This window comes from Tamandua tetradactyla, chromosome 3 (assembly GCF_023851605.1).
Source record: "Tamandua tetradactyla isolate mTamTet1 chromosome 3, mTamTet1.pri, whole genome shotgun sequence".
NCBI classification, from domain to species: Eukaryota; Metazoa; Chordata; class Mammalia; order Pilosa; family Myrmecophagidae; genus Tamandua; species Tamandua tetradactyla.
The window spans coordinates 137597906-137625643 of record NC_135329.1 but is presented as its reverse complement, the minus strand read 5'-3'; the positions used below and the strand labels follow the sequence as shown (position 1 = coordinate 137625643).

The 27738-nt window shown below is 36.3% G+C and overlaps 1 protein-coding gene and 1 long non-coding RNA gene across 3 annotated transcripts in view; one reads left to right on the top strand and one right to left on the bottom strand.

Annotated features, from left to right (window-relative positions):
• Positions 1–27738, top strand: part of SCN9A (sodium voltage-gated channel alpha subunit 9) — a 180572-nt gene that overhangs the window by 103197 nt on the left and 49637 nt on the right. The window contains exons 8-17 of one of the 2 annotated variants that reach the window (XM_077154056.1): positions 5401–5464; positions 6624–6765; positions 8074–8280; positions 9916–10203; positions 12185–12523; positions 15248–15377; positions 17058–17296; positions 19231–19404; positions 20430–20786; positions 24269–24745. In XM_077154056.1, the coding sequence (XP_077010171.1) occupies positions 5401–5464; positions 6624–6765; positions 8074–8280; positions 9916–10203; positions 12185–12523; positions 15248–15377; positions 17058–17296; positions 19231–19404; positions 20430–20786; positions 24269–24745 (2417 nt within the window). Of the gene's footprint in view, positions 1–5400; positions 5465–6623; positions 6766–8073; positions 8281–9915; positions 10204–12184; positions 12557–15247; positions 15378–17057; positions 17297–19230; positions 19405–20429; positions 20787–24268; positions 24746–27738 lie in introns of both variants that reach the window. The other variant, XM_077154055.1, reaches the window with a different exon arrangement.
• Positions 2845–27738, bottom strand: LOC143677714 (uncharacterized). The gene is made up of 7 exons (XR_013172830.1): positions 27523–27738; positions 21332–21595; positions 20522–20780; positions 9901–10018; positions 8101–8177; positions 5337–5656; positions 2845–3809 (listed from the first exon to the last, which is right to left on the bottom strand). It is a non-coding gene; the product is annotated as an uncharacterized LOC143677714 (long non-coding RNA).

The window sequence follows — 27738 nt, the reverse complement described above, 5'->3', positions numbered from 1 at the left end:
CTTCTAATGTAAATGAAAAATTTAGAAAAGGGAACAGACAAATGTTTAAAATATTGCAAGTTATAATAACAGCTATGAAAAGAATATAAATCTCGGGGGCTACCAACAAAACAAGAAGGCCTCTCTGAGGAGGAGACATTTAAGCTGAAGTCTAAAGGATGATAAACCATGGAAAGAGGTACATATGGTGTAAGACTGTATGGGGAATGCATGTGCAAAGGCCTTGAAACAAGAAGGAGTAGCATGGGTTTACTGAATGGAAAAATAGCAACACAGTTAAACTTGAGCACAGGAGAGGCAGAATGTTTAAGAGAGTAAACAGGAGAAAAAGGCAGGGGTTAAATCGTTTGGGATATTGTGGCCCATGAGAAGGAGTTTGTATTTTACTTTAAATGCCGTGATTAAAATCACGATGTTCTGCCATGTGAAAGACTAATTGGAAAAAGGTGGAGCGTAGATTGGCATAAGAGAGACCAGCTGGGAGGTTGTTACTATCACACAGGCAAGAGAAGATGGTAGATTACTCTAGAGTGTTGTCAGATGAGTGGAGAGAAAAGAGTGAATAAAGATAAAATCTAGAGAACTTGCTGATGGATTAGAGAACAGGACTTGAAGATGACTTCCAGGTTTCCTTCTGCAGTAGCTAGACGGGTGGTGATGGGACATGAGGGAAAGGTAGGCAGGTTTGTCAGGAAAAGTCACTGATTAACCAGTTAAAACTGAGATGGCTTTGAGACATCTAAATAGATACATAAAATAGACAGATGGAACTTAGAGCGAATAGCCCAAAGGAGCTGCCTAATTTGGAGACAAACAGAAGTGATCAGCAAAAGGAAAGGATAAATACAAACACAGACATACATATCGTTTTGAGCAACTTTGATATTTAAAGTCATGTAGAGGATGAGCAACCTGGTGTTTAAAGCAAATTTAGTATTTAGAAGGTGCTCAGCTCCAAAGTCCTGATTGTCTAGAAGCCAGGTAGAGAGGAGCACCCAGAAAAGAACACAGAGAAGGAGCAGCCAGTAAAGTAAGAAACCAAGATATAAATAGTGAAGGCAAGGGAAGAAAATATGTTGAAGAAGAGGCAGAGTTTGTGTAGAATGATGTTACAAGATCAAAAATCAAGGCTGGTGGAGATAGAAAAACATACAGTAATTTAGATAACTTAGAAATCATCAGAGACTTTCAAAAGAAAGTTTCAATGGAGTGGTAGGGGTACAAGTCCAGACGAAGAGGTGAGAAAGAGACTGTGTGTAACTATTCTTCCAAGAAATTTGACTGTAAAGAGAATAATCTGGCAGTGGCTGGCATTTTTTAAATATGGGTTATGCTAGGGATGATTTTCTAGTGAGGAAAATGAACTAGTAGTAAAATGTGGATTAATCATTCAGGAGACAGAGGGAGAAACCAAGACCTTGAGATAAGGAAATAACAAAAGGAAGAGAGATCTACTCCACTGAAACAGGAGGAAAGATGGAGGCAGTAGGCTGCAGAGTTATGAGAGGGTGATTATGTTCAAACCTAATGGTGTTTATTTCCCCCAGAGAAATATGAGAAGGGATCATTGGCTGAGAGTGAGAATGAGAAAACAGAGATTCTGCAGAATGAGAAAGGAGAAATTCTCCAGGATATTTGAAGAGCATTTTATGTTATCTTAGGGAATGGGAAACGAAGTTTATTTTGAGTGCCAATTTGGTATCACAGGTCGTTTCTTTCAAATGTAGCCATGCACTTGGTCATGAGAGTTTCTCCATCAATATCCAGCTACTGAGGGAAAGTACCAAGGAGACAGATTCCAGATTACATGTAGGATAAGGATTCTGTATGGAATTTGAGGAAATTTAAAAAGGAGTGATGATAATGAGTGCTTGTGGATTCTAAGCTGGACAAAGAAAGAAGTGAACCCAAAAGTGAGCCGACGGGGCATGAGAAAGTGATGAAGTAAATGAACTGGCATTCTTAAAGAGATCAAAAAGATCTAATTGTAGAGGCAGTCTACATAGAAAGCTGGAAAATATTCTACAAGTGTTTCTGGTGTCTATGGCAAAGCTTCTTCAGAGATGCTTTTAAAAATTCATAAAGAAATCAATTATCTACTCTGTGCCTTGCACCAGGCCTCTCAGAGTTGGGTTATTCTCTCTTGGTTGGGGAACAGACCCTTGATGTCAGCATGAGCCGTCTAATAGGTAGCTGCGACAAGCCGTCCTTCTGAGCCAGGAGCAGATAGTCCCAAAGTATGGTTAGGCCACCAGTTATGTTTACCACTCTCTTCCATTGATAGTGAAATTAATGGAAAATTCCCCAGAATCTGAACTAGGTTGAATACATGTCCAGATTTGGGTTGTACGAATTTTTGCAATTTTCTGTATTGTTTATACCTTATTTATTTTAGAAGTAAATTGGTATTTGTCCTTTTACTGTCCACAAATTCTGCCCTTATTTTGAACTACCTATTTCAAATGACAGCTCTATTGAGAAGTAATTCAGATGCCATCAAAGTCTCCCTTCTAATGTGTACAATTAATGGGTTTTGTCTATTCATAGAGTTGTACAACCAGTACCATTATCTAATTTGTTCACACACACCCCCCAAAAGAAACCCCTCTGCTCATTAGCAGTTAGTCTCTATTTCTCCCTCTTCCCAGCTCCTGACAACCACTACTTACTTTCTATATTTATGGATTTGCCTATTCTGGACAATTTATAGAAATGGAATCATACAATATGTATCCTTTTTTGTCTGGCTTCTTTCATTTAGTATATAACATTTATAAGTTTCATCCATGTTGTCGCTTGTACTCATTTGTTTTTATCTTCAAATAATATTCTTTTGTATAGAATTTTGTTTATCCATTCATAAGTTGATGGAAATTTGAGTTGTTTCCACTTTTTGGCTATTTTGAATAATGCTGCAATGAATACTCATGTACAGTTTTTTGTGGGGGGGGGGCATATTCTCTTTTATCTTTGCATTACCTGCTTTTCCTTTTCTTTATCTGTGAACCTTAAATTCTCTAGGGGCCAATTATCCTAATAATTTAATGTCTACCTTGTTTAGGAATTATTGTGAAATGTTCTAAAGAACCAGAGTGAACTCCTCTCATTGCTTTAGCTTTCATCATTCATGTACTGAATTAAATACATCAGGCCTGCAGCGTGGCCATACGGGTAGATCTGAAGCCTAAATCAGCCCTTCAATGGTCAGTAAACATGGACAAGTTTTAGTTTGAAAGATAACTATAAAGCAGTCCTTTTATAATAAAACAGTTTGGAGGTTTATGCCTGAAAAACTGTATCTTAGACTCACCTGCCCCCACTCTTCCATGCCCCCCTCCCTAAGGTACAAGATTGTTTTCAAAGAAAAATGGTTCATGTATATTAGCTCCTAAATAGTCACCTCAAATTAAGAGGCATTATTATTATATTTGTGTCTTCTAAGTAAGATAAAATGATGTGTGAATCAGTCAAGAAGTCTTCTTATCTGAAATTTAAGATAGTTTAATAATAATAATAGCTGTTGCCCTTTTATCAGCGAGTACAGAATGTGAGAATCACTGCATTAAGTGCTTTGCAGGCAAGATACTATTTATATCATTCAAAAACCCTGAAAAGTAGTATTTGTATCCCCATTTTACAGATAAGGAAGGTAAAGATTAAAATGTTTATATAACTCACCTACATAGGAAGAGGTAGAAACAAGATTCAAATATATTTGACTTCAAAGTTTTTCCTCCACTATTACTCCAAAATCTTCTTAATACTTATATTTTTATTATTTTTACTTGAGCCAAACTGGAAATTGAGCCCTTATTTAAAAAAAAAAAATAGATATTTGGGAGGGGTATAAAAAACGTTTATAGTTCTTAATATCTTTACTCTAAAAGGTTAGATCAACCCCCTGTCTTGAGGATAAACTTTAATAGTGAACAGAGGAAGATATTATGAGACCCTTTATACCTGAGAATGGACACAAAGGGTACCATGAAAATCAAAAAGGGGAAAATGCACATTTATTTCACTGTTCCTCACAATTTGGAACAGACGAGGTTCTAAATAAATATTTATGGTAAAAGAACAAAGAGGGAATTTCAAAAAACAAATTTTGCCCATTTTGTAGTATTACCTTTGCTGACTTATTTCTTCTGGATTGTTAAATATTGGAGAACATCAGGGTGCGTCCAGGGGCTCCCTTCCCTTTGCTTCCCTTCTCTTCACTTCCCTTTCTTTCCATCCCTACCCTTTCCCTCCTTAACTACACAGAGAACTACTGGTTTTCTCTGGGTGGACTCAGGTCCAGTGACTTTGTAAACTATCTGTTGGATGATGACTCCCATCTTTTTATCTCCATCCCTGACCTCTCTACAGACCCCCAGACTCTCAAAGTTATCACCTGCCTTCTTAAGAAATATGGCTTAATATTGATTCATGATCTCAAACTGAACATGGCTAAAACAGAGCTGCTGTTTTTTCTCCACCCCTCCTCCCACCTTTTTTTTCTCTAGACTTCTTGCCCTAGTCTTTTTCATGTCAGTAACTGATACCACCAACTTCCCAGTTGATGCATCCTTCTGTCCTCTCTGATGCAGTCCATCAGAAAACCCTATCACTCTATTTCCCCCTCTTCTTTCCTTATCCATTACTACTCTCTGAGTCATTTCCATACCATCTTTCACTTTCTTCATTTAACTGGTCCCCAAACTTCCACACTTCTCTCCTATAGTCTACAATCAAAGCAACTGTAGTGACATTTTAAAATACAAATGAGGTCTCATAACTCACCTTTCTACTTCTTTTACTTCTAATCACACTTAAAATAAATTCCAAGCTTGTACCATGATATGCAGAGCCCCACATGATCTGGCACTTGCCTGCCTCAGGCAACACAGCCCTCCTTTACTTCACTCTGGCCATTCTAGCCATCTTGCTGTTTCCCCCATGTATCAGCTTCATTTCTGCTCTCCCCCCCTTCCCAGATATTTCTTCACCAATGGGGCTTCTTGGTCCCATTTAGGCCTCAGTTTCCTGAATATAGTTTATCACATCATTATAATTTATTTTCTTAGAGCGCTGATCATGCACTGAAAATACCTTGTGTATTTATTTATTTGTTTGTTGAGTATCTTTCTCCACTTCTCAACCTCACTCTCACCTAGACAAAAGGAAGCTACATTAAGTTAGCCACATTGTGTATCATGTTCATCATCCTATTCCCAGCCTGGCGCCCCAAAATTATAATCAGCAATATATTTGAAGAAAGAATAAGTAAATTGATGCGTAGTGCCTGGGATCGGGCCTGAATGTGTGTGTATATGTGTCTATATGAATAAACTTACCTGCTGTATCACTCTTAAGGCCTATGTTCAGTAAAGTAATATTTTTCATATTCTTCCCAAACAGAGTATTTTTATTACTTGGAAGGCTCCAAAGATGCTCTCCTTTGTGGTTTCAGCACAGATTCAGGGTAGGTAATGTTTGCTTTGCTTTTAGTCTGCGGTCTTCAGAGGAAAGAGATGCATGCTCAATCTGTCTGCCGACCAGAACTTTGAGTCTATATTGTTTTCATATATTTCATGGCATTATTTAACTCATTCTGTCCTGCAGTGAGTCAATATTTTAAGATGTTCCTCTTGAAAGCAAAACTTTCAATCATTGCCTAAATCGAAGAAGATAAAAGTCACATAACACTTTAAAAAGTAGAGAAGATTACTTCTAGAAAAAAACACCAAAAGCCAGTTCAATAGATTCAAGCCTTCCTGGAAAGTAGATGATGAAATCCACTTTTATTTCCTCCATAAATCTATCTATTCATTCACCAGTAAAGTATGACTTGTATATATTGTGAGTGATGTGACATCTTGACCATTCTAAACAGAGGAATTCCATGGATTTGTGTAAAGAAATTGCACAAATTTTAGAATTAATCTTTATTCAAATATGTATCGTTTACACTGAGAACATAAAGTAAAACAAGGTTCTTTCTCTGAAACGAACCTTAGAACACTGACTTTGTGTAATGCAGTCATAGATAACAGCCCGTAATTTAGTGAAAGAAAAAAATAAATTGTCTGAAAGTTTGACAGACGATTTGAAAGCTACAAATCTTTATGAACTTCCAGAATTACTTTATTTTGCATGCTCTTGATTTCATTCATTACAAGAATAATTTGGGGGTTGGGGAGACTGCAGATATAGTGGAGACCTACCCTCCAAATCACTATGGATCTAAAAACAAGTAAATGATATCAAGGAACATTTTCAAGTATTGAAGATAGTTATAGCATTTAGTAGCTGCCATTTTCTAAATGCTTTCTATGTGCAGGAATTAAACTAAATAATTTGCATACGTTATATTATTTAACAATTTTAAACTTTTGAGAAAGGCCTTATCTTGTTTTCACAGAGAGAGGTACTGTGCCTTGGAATGGTAAGTTGTTTGACCAAGTTTCCAACTAATAAATAGGAGAGCTGAGATTGAAACCCAGTTCTTCCGACTCCCATTCATGTGTCTCCTTAGTCAAAATTGACTCTTTTAAAAGGAACTTTGAGTTTGTAACTTTTCTGTGGCACTCCTTAGCTTCTAGTCTTGTTACTCTAACCTATAATATTCTTTTTGTGTGCAGTCAGTGTCCAGAAGGATACACGTGTGTGAAAGGTGGAAGAAATCCGGATTATGGGTACACAAGCTTTGACACCTTCAGCTGGGCTTTTTTAGCCTTGTTTCGGTTAATGACTCAGGATTACTGGGAAAACCTTTACCAACAGGTGAGTGCCAGGGTACCAGGTGTTGCGTTTTTGAATACCATAAAAATTCAGATGCATGGCTCCCACCAGTCTCAGAAATTGAATGTGATTTGTTCAATTTAAAAAGAAGAAAATTCTTGTATTTTATTAAAATTTGGCATGTTTTATGCCCAGTACAATTTGAGTGGATAGTTCTTGGAGCACAAATTATTTCTTTATGCTCTCTGGGTTTATTGGATCTCTAGCTCTCTTTTCTCCCGCCTCAATATAACATCTATTTTGGTTTGCCAAATTTGCCAGAATGTAATATACCAGAGATAGGTTGGCTTTTTTTTTTTCTTTTTTCTTTTTTGGATGAGTAGGCACCAGGAATTGAACCCAGGTCTCTGGCATGGCAGGCGAGAACTCTGCCTGCTGAGACACCATGGCCTATCCTAGATTGGCTTTTACAAAGGGGATTTCTTAGGTTACAAATTTACAGTTGTAAAGCCATGAAAATGTCCAAATTAAGGTATCAAGAGGAAGATACTTTCTTGAAGGAAAAGCTGCTGGCATCCAGGGTTCCTCTGTCATGTGGGAAGGCACATGACGATGTCTACTGGCCCCTCTCTCCAAAATGTCTCTGTTGGTGTATTCTTTCTCAGCTTATCTCAGCTCTGAGTGTTCTCCAGAAATGTCTCTCCCTTAAAGGACTCCAGCAACATGATTAAGACCCACCTTGAATGAGTGGGGTCACATCTCCATGGAAACAACCCAATCAAAAGGTCCCACCTAACAAAAAGTTAGCCCCCACAAGAATATATTGAAAGAACATAGACTTTTCTGCGGTACATAAAAGATTCAAAGCTGCACAGTATCCTATGCAGTCATAGGTAAATAGCCCAAAGCAGATTGTGATGTCCTCTATGCACTCCTACCTCTATGCACTGCTTTTCACACATGCCTCATGGCTTGCATTGCCCTAAATACACCAAGCTCTCCTGTGCTCACATGCCCACCATGCTTTATTTCCTCCTAAAATCTGAATGTGAATAAAGCATCTAGTTTTATGAGCAATTTCCAGATTGTGGGGAAAATGCAGAGTTGAATCTAATAATAGTCAAGAACCATACCTAACTTGAGTGTAATTGATTGCTACATCATTTGTACCGATCATGCATTTGCTTTAATACTGATTGTTTTTTTTTTTGATTTTATTGTTTTCTTTTTTGGTAACATAGATTATATAAAACTGCCCAGTTCACTCATTCCCAGCATACCATTTAAATTAAAATAATTTACAAAAAGGGCTTTGTATAATTAAAATAATATTTTCTATTTTCTCCCTAGACACTGCGTGCTGCTGGGAAAACTTACATGATCTTCTTTGTTGTGGTGATTTTCTTGGGCTCCTTTTATCTCATAAACTTGATCCTGGCTGTGGTTGCCATGGCCTATGAAGAACAAAATCAGGCGAACATCGAAGAAGCGAAGCAGAAAGAATTGGAATTTCAACAGATGTTAGACAGACTTAAAAAAGAGCAAGAAGAAGCCGAGGTATCTTTAAAATTAGCTTTAAAATCTTCCTAAGAACAGAAATGCAAAAGCTAACAACAGAGAGTTCAAGGTTTGCTTGACTCTCCCAAGGTCAATTTTCCACGATGGATTTTGTATATAAATTGAATCATCATTTCTAGTGTGGGAAAATGAATCAGTTCTGGACTGAGCTAGAATTGACACCTGCCCCATTTGGCCTTCCCTATAAACATCTCATTCTTGCGTGAAAAATATTCAAAGGTCTATTGTTCCTAGATCTGTTACCCAAGATGCTTCAGTGTGCTTGGGATCATGCAAAATCCCGGAATATATAGGAGTCATATCCCTGGAGGTGCAATTGTAATCAAAGGTTTTGAGAATTAATTATTGTAATATTAAAGTAAACAGATATTCTTTGGAGTGGAAAACAAGGCTTGCATACATTTTTGCTAATGTCACAAGGATTTTTAAGATAAAACATGAAATGTTAAGGAAGTCAGACTTTTGACTGCATGAGGCTGAGTCAACAACACTTGACAATTCTCCTTATTTCTCGCCAATGAATTACATCAGTGGAAATGCTGGAGAAGCTTTGTACTAAGAGAGTAGTAATTTAAAATATGTTGCATGAATCTTAAAATTTGTTCAGTGATTTGAACTAGTTATATCTCTTCTAGGAACCTAACCTATTGAGGGAGGATAACTATATGTGATGAAGAGAAGCTTTAATGCACAAAGATGTTCAGTGAAGCATTTTAATTATATTAAAAATCATAGAGTATGGAACTATCCAAAAATTAGAAAATGGGAAGAATATGAATTATGATATTTTCTATCTTTGAGTACTATGAAATGAGTACTCATCCAGCCATTCCAAAGATAGAATGTACTCATCCTGCCATGAAATGATGTGTTTTTGAGAAAACTATACTGCTGTGAAGAAAAAGCTATTAATATAATGATGTATTAGTAGAGGGATATACAAGTATGAATATAAGATACTATAACAATTTTAAAATAACGTGGATGTTTTTTAAAAGACGTGGAGAAATTTTAACACCAATTATTTCTCTACAAGAAATACTTTTTAAAATAATAATTTATTATTTTTTTAATAAAGCTGTGGCACTAATGTCATCCCAGTAACTTCCTAGGGAAGTCTTAGAAGTCCCTCAGGATATTAATCATTGACTTTGCCATTTTCTTGAAGTTGTTATTATTTTGTACCAATTGATTTTATTTGTCAGATAATTAATCTTCATTTAACTGCAGAGTGCCTAATGCTATTGAAAATATTGATAATACTGTACAAGATTTAGAGATTATCTTATTACAGGGTTTCTAGGAGTTTTCATGTTACACACTTGCCTAGTAAAAGTTTCACCTATAATATTTAAGCTTGTTATACTTCAAAGTAGTTAATGTAATGTTTAGTTCCAAAATACAATGGCATTTTGTTAAAATAGAGTGGAAAAAGCAGAAGCATGCCTGTATGCGTTCCGGTCATAGTGCAAAGAAAACTACATCACTTCATGTACAAGGAACACAATTATACACAGCATAGTTACATTCACGGTAAAGACGTGCCCTGAAATAGGTTCCCCAGAATTTGGAAATGACTCATTGTATTTATGCATTTACCTCTTGGCCCAATAGGCAATAGCAGCAGCAGCAGCTGAATTTACAAGTATTGGGAGAAGCAGAATTATGGGCCTCTCAGAGAGTTCTTCTGAAACATCCAAACTGAGTTCTAAAAGTGCTAAAGAAAGAAGAAACAGAAGGAAGAAAAAGAATCAAAAGAAGCTCTCCAGTGGAGAAGAAAAAGGAGATGATGAAAAATTGTCCAAATCTGAATCAGAGGAGAGCATCAGGAGAACAAGTTTTCATCTTGGTGTTGAAGGGCCGAGACGAGCACGTGAAAAGAGACTGTCTACCCCTAATCAGGTACCATTGAAACGATCAAATGCATATCAACAGAGGCAGGCTTATAGAGCAAAATGCTTTGGTCTTGGGTAAAGGGCCTCAAGAGTGTAGGGTGAGTGACTTCATTGGTACGTTTTTAGATAAAAACCCATCTATTGCTGGGCATATATAGAAAGAGTTTGATTTGTTTTTAAAGAGCTTAGTTTCAGAAATGGCATATCTTCTCTAGTAACATTTTCAGAATAAACAAGTTTTCAAAACTAACATATTTCTGAGGACCATTGTGGAAATAAAAATATTACTATACTACACATTAACTGTAATATTTGTATTTCGAATTTATTTTGTAATGCCTCACTGGTTAAAAACTATTCTTCGACTAGTCTCTTCTTTTTTCTTCACCAAGGTAGATAATGGTCTTGCCAGCATTTCAGTCGTCCAAGCTAGAAACTTTAGAAATGCCTTTGATAATCTCCACTCCCAACCATGTCCACTACTAACATCTAAGCCCATCGTCTATTAATTTTGCTTGTGTGGGACTTCTCTTTCCCTTTCTTTCTTTTTCCATAACAACCTGGATATGTTAGGCCTCCCTCCCTAAAGTACTGTTTAGCACCTCAATAGGAACCATTGCTTCTATTCTCCTTAACACATCCATGTCTTCTGTTATACAAGTCCCAAATCATTTTTCTACATGAAGATTTCATTTTTCCTCCACTCAACCTAAAAAAAAAAAATTCTGATGAACAATGACTACAGAACAAAACCCACATCTTACCCATGCCATGAACAGATTTTATCTACCTCCATATCCCTCAGTCAACAAAATGGAGTTCTCACCCTTACCTAACCCTGTACATTTGTGCCTTTATTACTTTGGCGTACACGATTTTCTTTCACTAGCTGGCATGTTTCTGTTCCTTGTTTTCCTCCCATCACAATACTACCCATTCTTCAAGACTTGTCTTAGTGCCACCCAACCCACAAATTCTGCTCTGTCTTCTCCCATCCGACTGGTCTGTTCTTCAGTGCTCCAGGCACAATTATTATCCTTCTTATCTTTGTCTTCATTAACAAATTCTAGCTTCTATTAAAGTCTGCAAGATCCTGCCAAGGATACACAGAAATAAAAGATAGAGCGCTTGCCCTCAGCAATTCCACTATCTAGTTGGAAGATAGACCTTGAATACATCAAAGCTCTTTAAGACATCAATAAAAGTAAATATGACAAGAGCTGTACGAGCTCATTAAGGCAGGGACCTTGCCATATTTATTTTTCTGTTGTTCACAATGCCTTTCACTTTTTCCTTTGCGTCACAAGTGTAAATGTTTATTGACTGAGATACTTCTGAAGAATTGGCAGTCAACCCGGCTTATGGAAATAGTTTACCATGGACATGTCATAAAAACGTGACTTTTTCTCTCTTTGGTATTGGACACTTTCTTCTCAAGTTCTAATAATTTATGACTTTGCGAACTCACTAGGGTCAAAGGTCTTCCTTAATATACCTTATCTGTATTAGGAGGTGAAGTTGCAGACATAGAAAGCAAAGAAGCATACGGTCTTTGTCCTCAACAAGTTACAGCTATTTGTGGAGCTTAGGTGTTAATGGATGGAAAGCTAATTTACAAGTAACAATGCTAAAAACTTTTTTAAAGCAATCTATTCTTTAGAGCAAAATGGAGATGTCCCTTGAGACCAGAATAGTAGAAAGCTATTTGGTTAATAATTTTAATTATTTAATTAAAATTTAATTAGTAATTAACTGAACTGGTCTTGAAAGGATAAATTCTTCAAAACTTTTTATCCTTTATGTGGAAGAATTCTTCTTACTGAATTGCTTTTTTCTAAAAAAAATGTGTTTCTTTTTAAAAAATTCAGAGACACCTGGCCACCTTATCAGTGATTTCAGTGGTAGTTCTGTGATGTGAGCTTCAACTTTTAGGAACTTCAGCAGATAGAGGTCATCTTTTGATTTTCTTAATCTCTTTTTTTTTGCAGTCACCACTTAGCATTCGGGGCTCCTTGTTTTCTGCAAGGCGCAGCAGCAGAACAAGTCTTTTTAGTTTCAAAGGTCGAGGAAAAGATATCGGATCTGAGACTGAATTTGCCGACGACGAACACAGCATTTTCGGAGACAGCGAGAGCCGCAGGGGCTCCCTGTTCGTGCCCCATAGACCCAAGGAGCGGCGCAGCAGTAACATCAGCCAGGCCAGCAGGTCCCCCGCTATGCTGCCGGTGAACGGGAAGATGCACAGTGCCGTGGACTGCAACGGTGTGGTCTCCCTGGTTGATGGCCCCTCGGCCCTCATGCTCCCCAATGGACAGCTTCTGCCAGAGGTGATAATAGATAAGGCAACTTCTGACGAGAGCGTAAGGACGTTTTAAATAGCTCAGGCATGGCTGGGTCCTTATTCCTGCATCAGTCAGTCTCTCTGCTGGAGGGACCTCCTCTCTGGTCCTGTGAATGGCTCTGCACTCTGCAACACTATTTCTGTAGAAGCACCTTTAACTCATTACCTGTAAACCGTGTGTGGTAGGCATCTAATTCAAAGATATTTAGAAAACTGTTTAAAAAATAAGGTACTTATCTATTGCTTTTATAATTGAAAATTATAAATCATCCCTTTAGGAAGAAAATTGTAAAGGATATATATTAGTGTGGAATATGCACTGATAACGCTAATCAAATTAGCTGATAAGAGGCCCCATATCTGTAAAGCAGTTTGGATGATTATTCAGGTTACTACTTTATACATATATTATTGCAAAGAATCTTATTTAATTAAAATTCATAATAACAATAAAAGAAGACACTTATTTACTCCTTACAACAGCCCTTTTTAGATGATAGTGTATTCTTATACCTCTTTTACGTTTGGAAAAACCAAGGGATAGGGATATATAGCAATTTGCTCCAGGTCAGCTAGCTAATGATGGTAGGGTAGCCCTGAGGGTCAAATGGAGGGGCTCTGGTTCAGATCTTGTGATGTTAACCACCACCACCATTGCTTCTCCAATGTGTAGCTCATAGCTTAGAAATAATTTAGAACAGTTGTGCTTTAGAGTTCTCCTACATAAATGAAACTCACTGTTTTAATTAAGTATCTTTTTTCTGAGTATATTAGTAAAATTATATCAAAACGTACATGTTACTAATGTATACACATATAAACAAAAATTAAAACAATTCCAAGAGTTTAGAAATCATTAAGTGGTTAAAGAAAGAGCTCCAATTGAACTTGAAAGTGAGATCTTTCTGGTCCTTGGAGTTTCTAGAACACCTGTTTAGGCCATTTAATATGCAACACTGATTTGCTAAATAATAGCTAGGGCTTTGACTAACACAGCAAGTTCAAGCTTTCAGCTGCTTTACACTCGTGCTATATATTCATATAATCATGTTTACAGATGGTTTAATATTCCACATGGGAATAAAGTTCCATCAAAGCCATGGCCACTCACATATTTCTGTTTGAATGAATGCATGTGCTTTTAGGTAATGCGTGATCTCTATGCTTGCATGATAGAGCCTCAGCCCTTCTGTCAAGGCATTTTTCTTTATCAACAAGCATGTTAAATTTCTATGGAATCATATCTTTGTGATGTTTTTGCCTTTCAACGATGCATATAATGTGTAAAATATTACATAATCTATATCAGATTTGGAGATTTTATTTTCAAATGACGTGCTTTCATTTGCAGCTTTATTTCTACCACAGGAAAATCAGTACCACTGTAAATCTCAAAATTAAAACTACAAATCTAGAGGAATTAGTGAATCCTTTAAGAGTCAATAGAAATTTGATAAACATAATCGTGTGGCATAACAAAAAGTTCAGATGAAAAAATTGTATGACAAATAATATAACCTCTACACGTGAAACATTTCTTCATGAAAAGAAATTTGATTAATCAAATTCTTCTTTGACTTAGGGAAAAGTAAATTAGAGATTGTTGCAGAGAAAGCATGTTAATTGAGAGATCGCTATAAAAAATCACCTGCAGATATATGTGTGTATGTGTCTGTGTACATATATGCACAGATCTATGCATGTATGCCAATATACTTTACATACATATGTATATAACCATATATACAATTATACAACTTTACAACTCTAGAATTTTATATTGTAACATGCGTATGTTGTAAAACTGTATATATGTGTTTGTATAAAAGCATACATACACATCATACAAACAGAAAAGATCACAGATAGACAGACAGGCAAATAGATAGGAATGAGATAGATACACTTAAGAGTTGTATAGTTGTATATGTGTATGTGGGCATGTATTTATTATTGGCCTACACTGAACCAACCATGGTGCTTTAAATTTCAATTAGTTACCAAGATTTAAAATAAGGAATTTTCTCATAAAAATGAATATATCTGGTACTGTTGCATCATCTTCCTGCATAGCAGCAATCCTTTACATGGTCACCTCCTTTAGATGGAGCTTGCATTCTCCATTATGCTATAGTTCCCGTTAGTCTTGTCTTTTTCAAACTGAGTCATTTATCATCTTATGGGCAGATCAGGTCATGAGGTCTTCCTTGGCATTAAGAAACAGTAGCCCCCATTATGCTGTTACTTCAACAAAGAATTGTGAAAGAAACTTATACGAGAATACTGAGACTCTTCCCTTTCTCATGCACGCTGCTACCTCAACATTCGTATAGCTGTTTTCATGTAACACTCTTATATGTAAATTAAATGGATAAATTGGAGATTCAGAAACATCACAAGATGATCTATGTAACAATAAAAGTGTTTTTTTTTTAACTTCCTAAGTATTAATCCTTTTAATCTTCATAACAAGATTATGAGGCAGATACTATTATTTTCCCCATTTACCAATGCTGAGACTGGAATACACAGAGAAATTAAGTAACTCTCCTATGATATACAGCCAGTAAATAGCAGAGCCATGATTGGAACTCAGCAATCTAGCTTTTACTTTTAATTACACATTACAGCTACTAGGAGATAGTTTATTTTATACCTGTAATGAATTAGAATTCTACTTTTAATTCTTTAATCATCTTTTCTTTTTCAGGTCACAACCAGTCAAATACACAAGAAAAGACGTTCCAGCTCATATCTTCTTTCTGAGGATATGTTGAATGATCCCACTCTCAGACAGAGAGCAATGAGTAGAGCAAGTGTTTTAAGCAACACTGTGGAAGGCATGTAATAATATGCTCTTTACTGTATGGATTTTGAAAATAAAGTTATAGAGTTCATATAAATCACGGTCCATCTTAAGTAGATACCCAAACTTCTTAGGAATAATTCATAGACTCTAAAATGGTTTTAATGGTGATGATAACCAGTGGATAATAATGGAATTGTCTCTGGGCACTTAAAAAAATGGATAGAATTATTTGTGATTATAGAGAGACATTGGGTGATTTGACATTTTGGAGATACGTAATTTAATGGCAGTCAATGCAAAAAACTGGTTAATTTAGGGCAGTGTAATTCTTTCACTGTGTAATCTTGAAAACTTTGTACTTAGTCCCTTTGAATTTGTTTCTGCTTCTAATGTGCAAACGGAATAATACATAGTTCCAGATGTTTAGAAATTACTGTCTCTGTCGCATTCTATAAAAGTACTTTTGTCAGATGAGAAAATGTGACATGATATCTACTGACTATTATAATGAGAAAGCAGTAAAGAAAGCAGTTTGAAGAATATCATGAGAACAACAGTGGTTGGGATATACTGAGAAGAGAGTCAAAGAATGGCCAATTCCTGCAATGTCCCTGGTCCCATCTTGATCACAGGTTCACCACTACCACCTCCACCACCTCCACCACCTCCACCACCACCACCACCACCACCACCATCACCACCATGTCCACCACCACCACTTCCACCTCTACCACCACCACCACCACCTCCACCACCTCCACCACCTCCACCACCTCCACCACCACCACCACCACCACCACCACCTCCACCACCACCACCACCATCATCACCACCATGTCCACCACCACCACTTCCACCTCTACCACCACCACCACCACCACCACCTCCACCACCTCCACCACCTCCACCACCTCCACCACCTCCACCACCACCACCACCACCACCACCTCCACCACCACCACCATCATCACCACCATGTCCACCACCACCACTTCCACCTCTACCACCACCACCACCACCACCACCTCCACCACCTCCACCACCTCCACCACCTCCACCACCTCCACCACCTCCACCACCACCACCACCACCACCACCACCACCACCTCTACCACCAACACCTCCTCTACCACCACCCTCACCACCTCCATGGGGGAACCCAGACAAAGCTTCCATTCACCTCCTAAGTGAATGGTGATAAGTAAATGTACTAATGGTGTGAAAAGTCTGGGGCATGAGTTATCTGTAAATTATCTATAGTCTCTCCATTCTGGGACTTTTCTATCTGTAAATTAGCAAGAGATTTTCTGAATAGAATAGAATTGCCTTATTGCTTCATGGAATTAAACATACAGTGGGAAATTATGTATACTGGTGAAAAACATACATTTCTCTTTAAGGAAACAAGACATCTGTTTACCATCACATGTCAAGTACATGCTATCTGGGTGATGCCCATATATCTGTTTTCTATAATTAATTTCATTGCCTTCCTCTCATTTGTGCTTGATCTAATCAATTAGCATATGATACAAGATTTTATCTAATATACTATGCATTTATAGATACAGTACTGTTATATTTGCAAAGTCTAAACCGTCAGCTTATTACAATGTTAAAGTATATTGCTGCACTTTATCTGTTTAGGAATAAAATAGAGAAATGGTTGACTTTTTGTTTTCTGTTTTGTTCTGTTTGTTTTCTCTCCTAGAACTAGAAGAGTCCAGACAAAAATGTCCACCTTGGTGGTACAGATTTGCACACACTTTCTTGATCTGGAATTGCTCTCCATATTGGATAAAATTCAAAAATTTCATCCATTTTATTGTTATGGATCCATTTGTAGATCTTGCTATTACAATTTGTATAGTTTTAAATACATTATTTATGGCTATGGAGCATCACCCAATGACTGAAGAATTCAAAAATGTGCTCTATGTGGGAAATCTGGTGAGTCTGTTATGCTGTATTTTACAGCTTCTCTCTTTTGTTGTCATCATTGTCATTTCATTGTTTTCACTAGTTGGATGGCTTTGCAGCTATATTATTTATATCAAGAAATCACAATATGAATTTGTGCAGAATCAAGTTTCTGATTATGTAAACTATTTTCAGATAATTTGCAGTAATATTGGGCTCTATAAATGGCAATACTATTTCTATAAGTTTTGACATCTTGCAAATTGTTAGTATTTTCTGTGACAGCATATCTCCTGGGAACAGTATTTCAAAATTTGATACTTTCTTACATATTTTGTAGTTGCATCGGTACTTCCTTTGGGTACAGACTTCACATGTTTTTAGGGAAAAAAATGTGGAAAGACTATTTTGATGTAAGAATGGTGAAATGTCTGGGCCTTTGGAGTTTCACAGACCTGGGTTTGAATCCTGATTCTGCTTCTCAGTACTTTTTGTAACATTGGACAAATATCTTAATCTCCATGATCTTTAATTTTCTTTTTTATAAAATGGTAATATTAATATGTTGTTGGGAGAATGAAACACTTTCTACTTAATTTGTTAGCCTGACATACAGTAAGTACTCAACAAATGACTATTATTGCTATTAGCATCATCAGTATCACCCTTTCTGTTGAAACCCTTTCTGTTGAAACAACCCTAAATAACAAGAATATTGAGAAGTCAAGAAGGCTTTACTTGACCAAGAAAACACAAGGGGAGACAAGACATTGATCTGTAGGTTTAGGAAGATATAGGATATGATTAGGAAAATGGATGCCAGAGCAATTTCTTAAATATGCAGTGCTGATCACGCTCTACCTTAATGACTTTAAGACTTTTCATAAATCATGAATAACTCTGGGTATCCTTGTGAACATCTGTATAAGAGCATTTAATTTTGCCATGGTTCCAAACTACTTGATCTTTGAGACCAAAGAGTTCATTTATGGGCTTTCTCCCACAAATCGTTTATGAATCTTTCCAGTCAGGATGTTTTTATCCATGTCTCTTCCTCCCTTTTAGTCCTCTTTGGAAGAGAGCAGGACCATCTGGTTTCTAATTGTTGGTGGACCTCGGGAGTCAGTGCCCTCGGCCTGAGTTTGCTGCATCACTGTGAACTCAAAAAGGATTTCACATGCCCCTTATCTATTACTATAGCTCAAGTCTGGACTCTCCCTACAGTCTTCTTGAAGCTACAGTTTTAAAACTGACTCGTACAATTATAGACCTAACAATTTCCTTTTGAACTTTTCTTGGTCAGTTTCTTTGAGTCAAAGAGTACCCACTTGATTCATAAACAGATCTTTCCACTGTTGCCTTTTAAGTGAGTCCTTTATACCAGAGTCATGAATTAATGATGTTTTGTGATGCACTTTTGTGTCAGAGCTTTGGAACTCTTACTTTAGCTGCCACTGTGTCAATTAAATACTTTTCCCTTTTCTGATAAATCTTTTAAGAGCACATCAACATGTTCTTTATCTAAGAGTAGTCAGACCGGACAGAAGATAAAAGACTGGCTCAAAAGTTCAAATATCAATTCATGTTTCCTTTTTTATCTTCTTCCGGAATAACTTGTTGACCCACTTTTTTTTCTTTTTTTTTCTTTTTGCAAAGGATGACTGTTAATTGCCAAGGATTTTTATTTATCTGGAATTTTTTAATGTGCTTTTCTGAAATGCTTGCTCTATAGATGATAAGTTGACAAGATTGTTAGAGATTTTAAACCTTCAAAGCTTGTATGAAAGCTATAGGAATAGTGATATCTAGTTTGTAGGATTAAATGAATTAATATATATTCATAAATTGTCTGGCACATTGTCTGAACCATGGTAATTACTAAGCAAATAGCCATTGTCATTATTATGTTGATCCTATGCCTTCTAATGATACTAGAAAAAAAAAACATTTTATTTCTCACTTAGGTCTTTACTGGGATCTTTGCAGCTGAAATGGTTTTAAAACTAATTGCCATGGATCCATATGAGTATTTCCAAGTAGGCTGGAATATTTTTGACAGCCTTATTGTAACTCTAAGCTTAGTGGAACTTTTTCTAGCAAATGTGGATGGATTATCAGTTCTGCGATCATTCAGACTGGTAAATACAGAACAACCTTACCATTATATTCTACAATTAAGGGGGTGTTTCTTCAGCTTTGCACTCTTATCATTTAAAGTTTGGGGGGCTTTGAGTTAAAAGGCAAGTTGAAACATTTATATCTTGAAAAATAAAGTTCTTTCATTAGCAAATGCACTTACAGAGCTCAAAATAGCATGCATATTTTAGATTTAAGATCTTGAAGACATGTTCAATTCTAATTTGAAGCATATGCTAATATAATAGGTAAAGAAAATATTTCTTTTCCAAGTAGGGCAACAAATTATTTCACAGTTAGAAGCTTACAATTTATAGAATTTCCACTATTATAATAATACCATGACTATGTGTTTAATAACTGACGGTCAAATCTTTGTCCCCAAAATAATTATTTGACATCAGAAACATTCTAAAAAGAATTTCAAAGACTTTTTTTTTTTTTTTTAAAGGAAAGACAGAGAGAAGGAAGGAAGGAAGGAAGAAAGGGAAACATCTTTTAAACATTTTCTTGTTTTATTGTATTTTGTTTCTCCGTTTTTGTTACATGGGCTGGGGCCGGGAATCGAACCGAGGTCCTCCGGCATAGCAGGCAAGCACTTTGCCCGCTGAGCCACCGCGGCCCGCCCCTCAAAGACTTTTAAAAGCATTTTTCTCTAACATGTTGAGCTTTATCCCACTGTCAAAATGATAAATTTTATGAAACTATCTGAAAGTAGAAATAAGGTTGATTGTTAATTCTAAAAGAGATCATAGTTAGAGCCCTAAGAGACTTCTTTAGCAATCCTGAACTAAAATTACACACTTCTTCCCAAATATATGTCTGGTAGTTATGTTGTAGCAGGTATTATAAGATAACAGGAATATCAAAAACAGATAAAAGTGAAAAATAGGAATAATTGAATTTCGGTAGATAATAATAAAATTATAGAACCTCAAGTCTGCTTTAAAATTTAGAACAAAAGCCAAGATTGGAAACCTTGAAAACTTCTTCATAAGAATTAATATTATTTTCATCTATTTTTTAGCTCCGAGTTTTCAAGCTGGCAAAATCCTGGCCCACACTGAATATGCTAATTAAGATCATCGGCAATTCCGTGGGGGCTCTGGGTAACCTCACCTTGGTGTTGGCCATCATCGTCTTCATTTTTGCCGTGGTTGGCATGCAGCTCTTTGGGAAGAGCTACAAAGAATGTGTCTGCAAGATCAATGAAGACTGTACACTCCCCCGCTGGCACATGAATGACTTCTTCCACTCCTTCCTGATTGTGTTCCGTGTGCTGTGTGGCGAGTGGATAGAGACCATGTGGGACTGTATGGAAGTCGCTGGTCAGGCCATGTGCCTTATTGTTTTCATGATGGTCATGGTCATCGGAAACCTGGTGGTATGTAGTCAGATGTTCAAACATTTGAACTTCTTTATGGGAAATTGTTATATGATGATGTGATCTATAAAAAAATTATTTTTATAATTTTAAGTTTAATTGGATCTAAAACTATTAAATTTAATAATATGTTGATAATTTTAATAAAGGGAAAAACAGAGAAGAAAAAAATATTGTCTTAACTTCCCTGCCCAGATAACTCATATTTACATTTTCAAAATAACCCCCTATTCATTTTAAAGGAAAACTTCCTACTTTATTTTCTAATTTTGGCATCGATGTCATGTGAATTAAATCTGTGGAAAACAGACATGCTCATTCATTTACTAATTATCTATGGTAGCTCTCCCACTGTAATGGCAGAGTTGAGTAACTGCAGTAAAAACACTAGAGCCCATGAAACCTAAAATGTTTATTATCTGGCCCTTTACAGAAAAAGTTTACCCATCATTGGTCTATAGCATTTCTTTCACATAGCAATCTCCCTACTTCTCCATCAATGTTTTTTTGGCTTATATTCTTCTCTGTTTCTTTCTTCCTTATACCTGTTAATGAAAACTTCCAGGCCTCCAAGCAAAAGAAAATTGGGATAAGATGCTCTTCCATGGGCCACTCCCCTCAGTTTTCACAGGTGCCATGTTGGCATGGCTCATTTGGTCAGGTTGGCATCAGAGCTGTCATCAGGTATCCCAGGAGGCAGGGTATGTTAGGAACCAGATGGTAGGCACCTTCATTTCCCACTGGCTTGAAAAGAAGTTGTTGAAATTTGTTTTGTCCTTGCAGCCCCCAGGTCAAAAGTGATTCAGAGCCTAGGACAGAAACCTCAGTTCATCAAATCACATACTGAAGGGCACTGTGCCAGACATATACAGAGTAAATTAAGCACGACCCTTACTGCACAAAACATGCACATCATTAATTACCACTTTGTACTGCATCACACTCAAGTTGTAATAATGAATAAATTTTCTTTTTATATAAGCTTATAAATCCCTTCAAGAATGGAATGAAATGCAAATTCTCCACTTGATTCTTCTTTGTGTTTCAGTTTTATATTCACACACTCCTGTTGTGGTATTTGTTTATACATTTCTTCATACAAAATTGTTCACATAAATATTGAAATGTAGCTCTTCATAAGCTATAGGATGTCAAAACATACCACACCGAAGCCAATGGTCACAAATAATTTAAATATTTATTACTCTCAGCCATATATGAAAAGTGAGGGTGATTCCCTGGGCTCTAACCAAAGAATTCATTCAATATTTTTTATTACCTTCTGTATGCAAGAAAATGTGTTTAGTTATTGTGGGGGGGATAAATAAAAAAGTAGCTATGATATCATCCCTGATTCAAGAAAGAGGAAAATGTTACACAGAAATTATTAGACAAGGAAGTGGTAAGTGCTAGCACTGAGGTAAAAATAAAATGCTGTTGACTTTCAGAAGACAGAAGTTCTAGATCATGACTCAAGGAAGGCTTTTGAAGTGGACCTTTGAAGAATACATTAGTATAATATTAGAACATGAACACTAGTGTGAAAATCATGTTTTCTTTGAAAGAATATAGATTTATGGGTAGATGTAAATGGCTATATTTGATGATTGTTTAATCCATGTAGAATTGATGATTACTGAGATTGGTGATGACGTTCATTAAGTATTTCTCAGTGATAATGAAAGACGTATAATTCACACTGTTGAGAACCAACTCTTAAATAATGAAGGCATTACCAATGATGTAGAGTTAGAATCCAAACAGAAAGAAACAAAATTATGTGTCTGAAAAAGCCCTCTGAATTTTAGAGTTATGTACTGAATAGACCTCTCAGTATTTTTCTTTATCTCATTAATTCTCTAGGTCATTTCCCTACAGATTGATTTAAATGGTAAACAACCATAAGTTTTAGAAATTCAGGAAAAAAAGATTTTAGTCAGCTCAAGTTCATCAGAATTTGATCAAACTTATCATTAATCAGTAATGAGACTTTGAATCAAATATACACTTTAAGTTTTGTTTTGTGGCCCGATATGATAATGGATAGGTGATACGGAATGGGTTTCATTTTAATTTGTGATATCCACTAGATGACAAGAACATGCTAGAGTTTTGTTATGAGTTTGGAAGGAATAAAAGTTATAGTATCTAGTCTCAATGAAGAAGTGACACAGTTGAAGCGTATTATTGAAAAGGAAGTCTATTAATACTTAGGGAGATTAAGGCAGTAAAAGGTGCTTTGGGTTCTCATTAGCAAACCTATTACAACAAAGTACACATATATACATTTCACAGTGAAATGTCTTTTACCATTGACAGTAAAAAAACAAAATGAAAAAATCAACTGTTTCCGAATTTCTTAGTGATTAATCAAAATAGCTTTCATTGATTTCCCACTTCCTCCCCACCCAGAATTTTGTCTTAGCATTGGGTTTATTGACATAAGACCTACACTCTTCTACTTAACATCTCTGAGAAATCGCATTAGGGGTGGCCAGAATCAGTGGTCTCTCACTTCTCCCAGTAGGCATCTAATTTTGATTCTTTTGATATGAGGTAGATATTTTGGACGCAGATTCACATCAAAAGAGTAATTCTATTCCCTTTTTGTTTCCTATATAAAACAATGCTTAAATATGATTTACATGCTTTCAGCACTCTGCTGGTTAGAATTATGTTTTTTAGAATGTTGCGTTCACCTGGATCCCTGCCTCAGAGAAGAAAAATAGAAATGATTTTGCTTACAACCAGGAGTTTGCTTCAAGGATGAAAGCTGTCCTTTGACAACTTCCAACTCTCTTGTGATCTCAAAGTGATGAACAATGAAGCCATCCAATCCCAAAGCCACTGCCTCACTTGAATCAGGTTCAATGGGCAGGTTCTTTTCTGTGATTTAAAAGCCACATTACGCAGCAAATTGGCACAATTCTTGGAAAGAACACTTGATCACAGGAACTCAGCAGGGATTGTATGTTCCATTTTTTGCAACCAGTGGCATTTATATTCTAGGAAAAGTGAACAAAGATCTTTTTTGAGTGGCTTCAGCATAATAGATGAGAGTCACAATTTTCTTGTTCTACTTATTTCTCACAGGTAATAAATAAAATTGTAGGAAAAGGTTAGGAGAGCTTTTTAGGCCCTACAAAGGGAATTTGACCAAGGCACTCCTACTATGGAAATGAACTTCGGAATGATGAAATGATAATGGTGAGGGACCCATCTCTCTGCTCCTCATGGTAGTCCTTCATGGAGATGCTGACCCCCTTTCTCCCAGATTCACAGGAATTAGCACGTGGGAACAGTGCCTTCTGCCTTCTACCCTCTGCCTTCCTCCCTCACATATTCTAACCTATATATGAAGAAGTGCAGAGATTTTCATTACTGGGTTGGATTTTGGCCTATGCGTTAGAAAAAATGTGCCTAATTTTCTTTTTTATTTTCTGTCCCCCTCTTTCTCACACCCTATCCTCACCCTGATATAGGTCCTAAACCTGTTTCTGGCTTTATTATTGAGCTCATTTAGTTCAGACAATCTCACAGCCATTGAGGAAGACACAGAAGCAAACAACCTTCAGCTTGCAGTAAACAGGATTAAGAAAGGAATAAATTATGTGAAACAGAATTTACATGAATTAGTTCTTAAAGCATTTTTCAAAAAGCCAAAGATTTCCAGGGAAATAAGACGAGCAGAAGATCTAAATAATAAGAAGGAAAACTTTGTCTCTAACCGTACCCTTGCTGAAATGAAAAAAGATCACAGTTTCCACAAGGAGAAAGATAAAACGAGCGGTTTGGGAAGCAGCATGGACAAATACACGGTGGGAGAAAATGATTACCAATCATTTATTCATAATCCCAGCCTCACAGTGACAGTGCCAATTGCACCTGGGGAATCTGATTTGGAAAATATGAATACTGAGGAACTTAGCAGTGACTCAGATAGCGACTACAGCAAAGAGGTAAGATTCCTTACATTGTGTTTCATATTATTCATTAGTATAAATGAATCAAAATTTAAGATTTTCTGTGGTCATGAGTTCTTTCTAATACTGCATACATATGGGTGGTTTTTGTGGGTTTTTTTTTTTTAATATGTGACTTTGCACAACAGAATGTTGACCTGGCAAAGTTTTACTTACTGGTTCTTAGTAATTGAATTAATTCTCTTATTTAGCCATATTCAAAAGCATTGGATTATCTTGGTGCCTTTTCTTTCTTCACCCTTTTTTGTTATCTGTTGCAAAATCATACACAGTGTTCGCAGCGTCAGTTGAATCTGTCTTCTTCATCATCTCTGCATGGGTACTCCGTGCTTCTCACCTAAACCATTTCAAATGGAGTCCCAACTTTCCCCTCTACTTCCATTTTCCATCTACTTTAATCTACTCCTTTGATTAATCACCAACAGGCTCAACCCTAATCCTATCATTCCCCTGCATGATGTGTCTATGGTGGTCCCAGTTTCCTGACTTATGGACTGTGTATAAAGCATTCACACTATGGCCCAACTACCTTGGACCAGCCGTGTCTCCTACATTCCCCTGCATATCCCAGTCCTGTACCAAACTGATTTCCTTCTGGAATACAGACGCTCTCTACCTGCATGACCTTGCTTGGGATTTCCTTCTCCAGTCGGTATTCTATCAATATCCTTTAAGACATAGCACTCAGCTTCCTCAATTATAAAATCATTAGTATATAAATCATAGGATTGGGTGAATATTGAATGAATTAACACATATCAAATACTTTGGACAGTATTCAAAGTGCTCAAAAGAGCCATTACATCCTTCTTCATTTCTCCCTGAATAGATGAGATCTCTCTTCATTTTGAACCCCACTCAATTTTATGCCTCTTTCTTGATTATTTAGCCTTGTGTTTTAATTCTTTGTGAAATTATTGTATGCATCAAATTACACTGTAAACTCGTGGAGATCAGGAACGTTTAAAAAAAAAAGGGTATCCTTCCTCCCCACCATTAACTGTTGGCATATATTCTAAGTGACTCAAACTATGTTTGAACTCTACTTTTATCAATATGAGATATAGTAACCATAAGTGAGTTTATGACAAATTATATTTATGGCACCTCTTAAAAGTTTCAAGATAGCATTTTAAAGTGGTTTTTCATTCTTGAGGCCACATGTTTGAAAGTGTTTGATGGGTGTCTACCAAATACCTCCTATCTATTTAACTCTATGTTAAGACCTGCCCTCCAGGAATTTGTAGTGGATATTGGAACAATGATTGGCACAAATGGAATAATCGTGACCAACCTGCAGTCATATACATAGATGTAGTATTCTATAAGCTATATAATATGTATATAACATCAAGTTATATACTACATATAATATATATAATTATTCATTTATGTAGAGAATATTATAAATTCTATACAGTTCAAAGGAAGGCAAAAATATTGTAGTCCAATGCAATGATTCATTCAGTTGGAACAGAGGGGAATGAAAGTATGGGTGGCTGGAATTTGAATACATGGAGAGGAGCATGAAGGCATTCCAGGTCTAAACTTCATTATTCAACCTAAAGGTAACATTAATCTGTTCAGCGATAGTTTTATTTTAAAAATTATGGTCTTCAATGAAAATGTTTAGACTCTTCCAGGTTCCAACTCCAACCTTTTCATTCTTGAAACAGCTAGATGGTGTCTAGCCTTCTTCCTGTTGTTAGTTTTCTTTTCCATAGTAGAATTTTGTGGTGCTGGTTCTTTGTTGAAACTGTTTTCAGTGAAATCTCTTCCAATGAATGACTCAGCCATTTGCATTGACTTTTGTTTCTGTAATAATTTTTTTATTGGAGTTGCTTATTTAATTTAAATATTCCCTTTCTACAATGATTTACCACTTTAAATCCTGGACAACACAAGGAAATATTAAGCAAAATAAAGGTATGTTATTCTGCACACTTCTCTGACAAGTCCTCCTTTCTCCAGGAAAAACTGTCAGTGCCTCCTTCTTTTTACACTCCTTTGGTGCCCAGCAAACACATTTTTCAGAGACTCTGCAATCTTTCATTGCATTTAGTAGCTAATGCATGGTCTCCCCCAACTAGATTGTAAGCTCCCCAGGTCAGGAGACACATTTTGTATACATCTTCATATGACCAATGCCTAACACAGTGCCAGGTACGTAGTAAAACCTCAATACTTATTTATTGAATGGATAAATTATTAAATAAATTATGAATATATGTCTCTGAATAACCAAAGTAATTCTTTACAAGATGCAAAGAAATAAAATATTTTATTTCTATATGTTTTTAAAACCTTGCATAAAAGAAGAATACTTCCCAAAATTAAAAAAGTTTGATTGTTTCAGCTTGAAGGTAAAAAATCAGATTCTACATATTCCTTTAGAGGTTAGAAATCTTACTTCAGTTTCTCGTGGAAAAGGAAATTGTTACCCATTTTATGCTAACAAAGTTAAAGTTCTAAAACTCCAAATGCCTAATAGACTGAATAAGCCTGGAATGCTAGGTGCTACAGCACTTCCATAGCTGGACAAAGTCTGCCAAAGTCTTCTGAAGTTATTTCTAGACCTTTGTAGGAACATTTGGAGGGACTCTTTCTTACCTGGTTGTTTTTCCTTTTGTCAGGGGGTTCAAAGCTTATGGCTGACCTTACTTGGTTCTCTGTAGCTGCTCATAAAACCTTATTCTTAATGTGTTAAATTATAACATTTACAAAGGAATATTGCAGATCTTTCCATGTATTACCTCAATTTCTGAGAAAGCAGGTTCAGAAAGAAGAGGTGACTTTGTCCAGTTATAAAGCTAGTTCAAGGCAGGTATGACAAGGCTCTCAGTCTTCTATGTCTCTTTCCCTGCCGTTGTCCATTTGAGGGACAAAACACATGTTCCTCTTGGGGCTTAATACCTAATTTATCTCTCCTGGAATACAGAGCCATGCTTCTGACAAGTTTACATACTCTG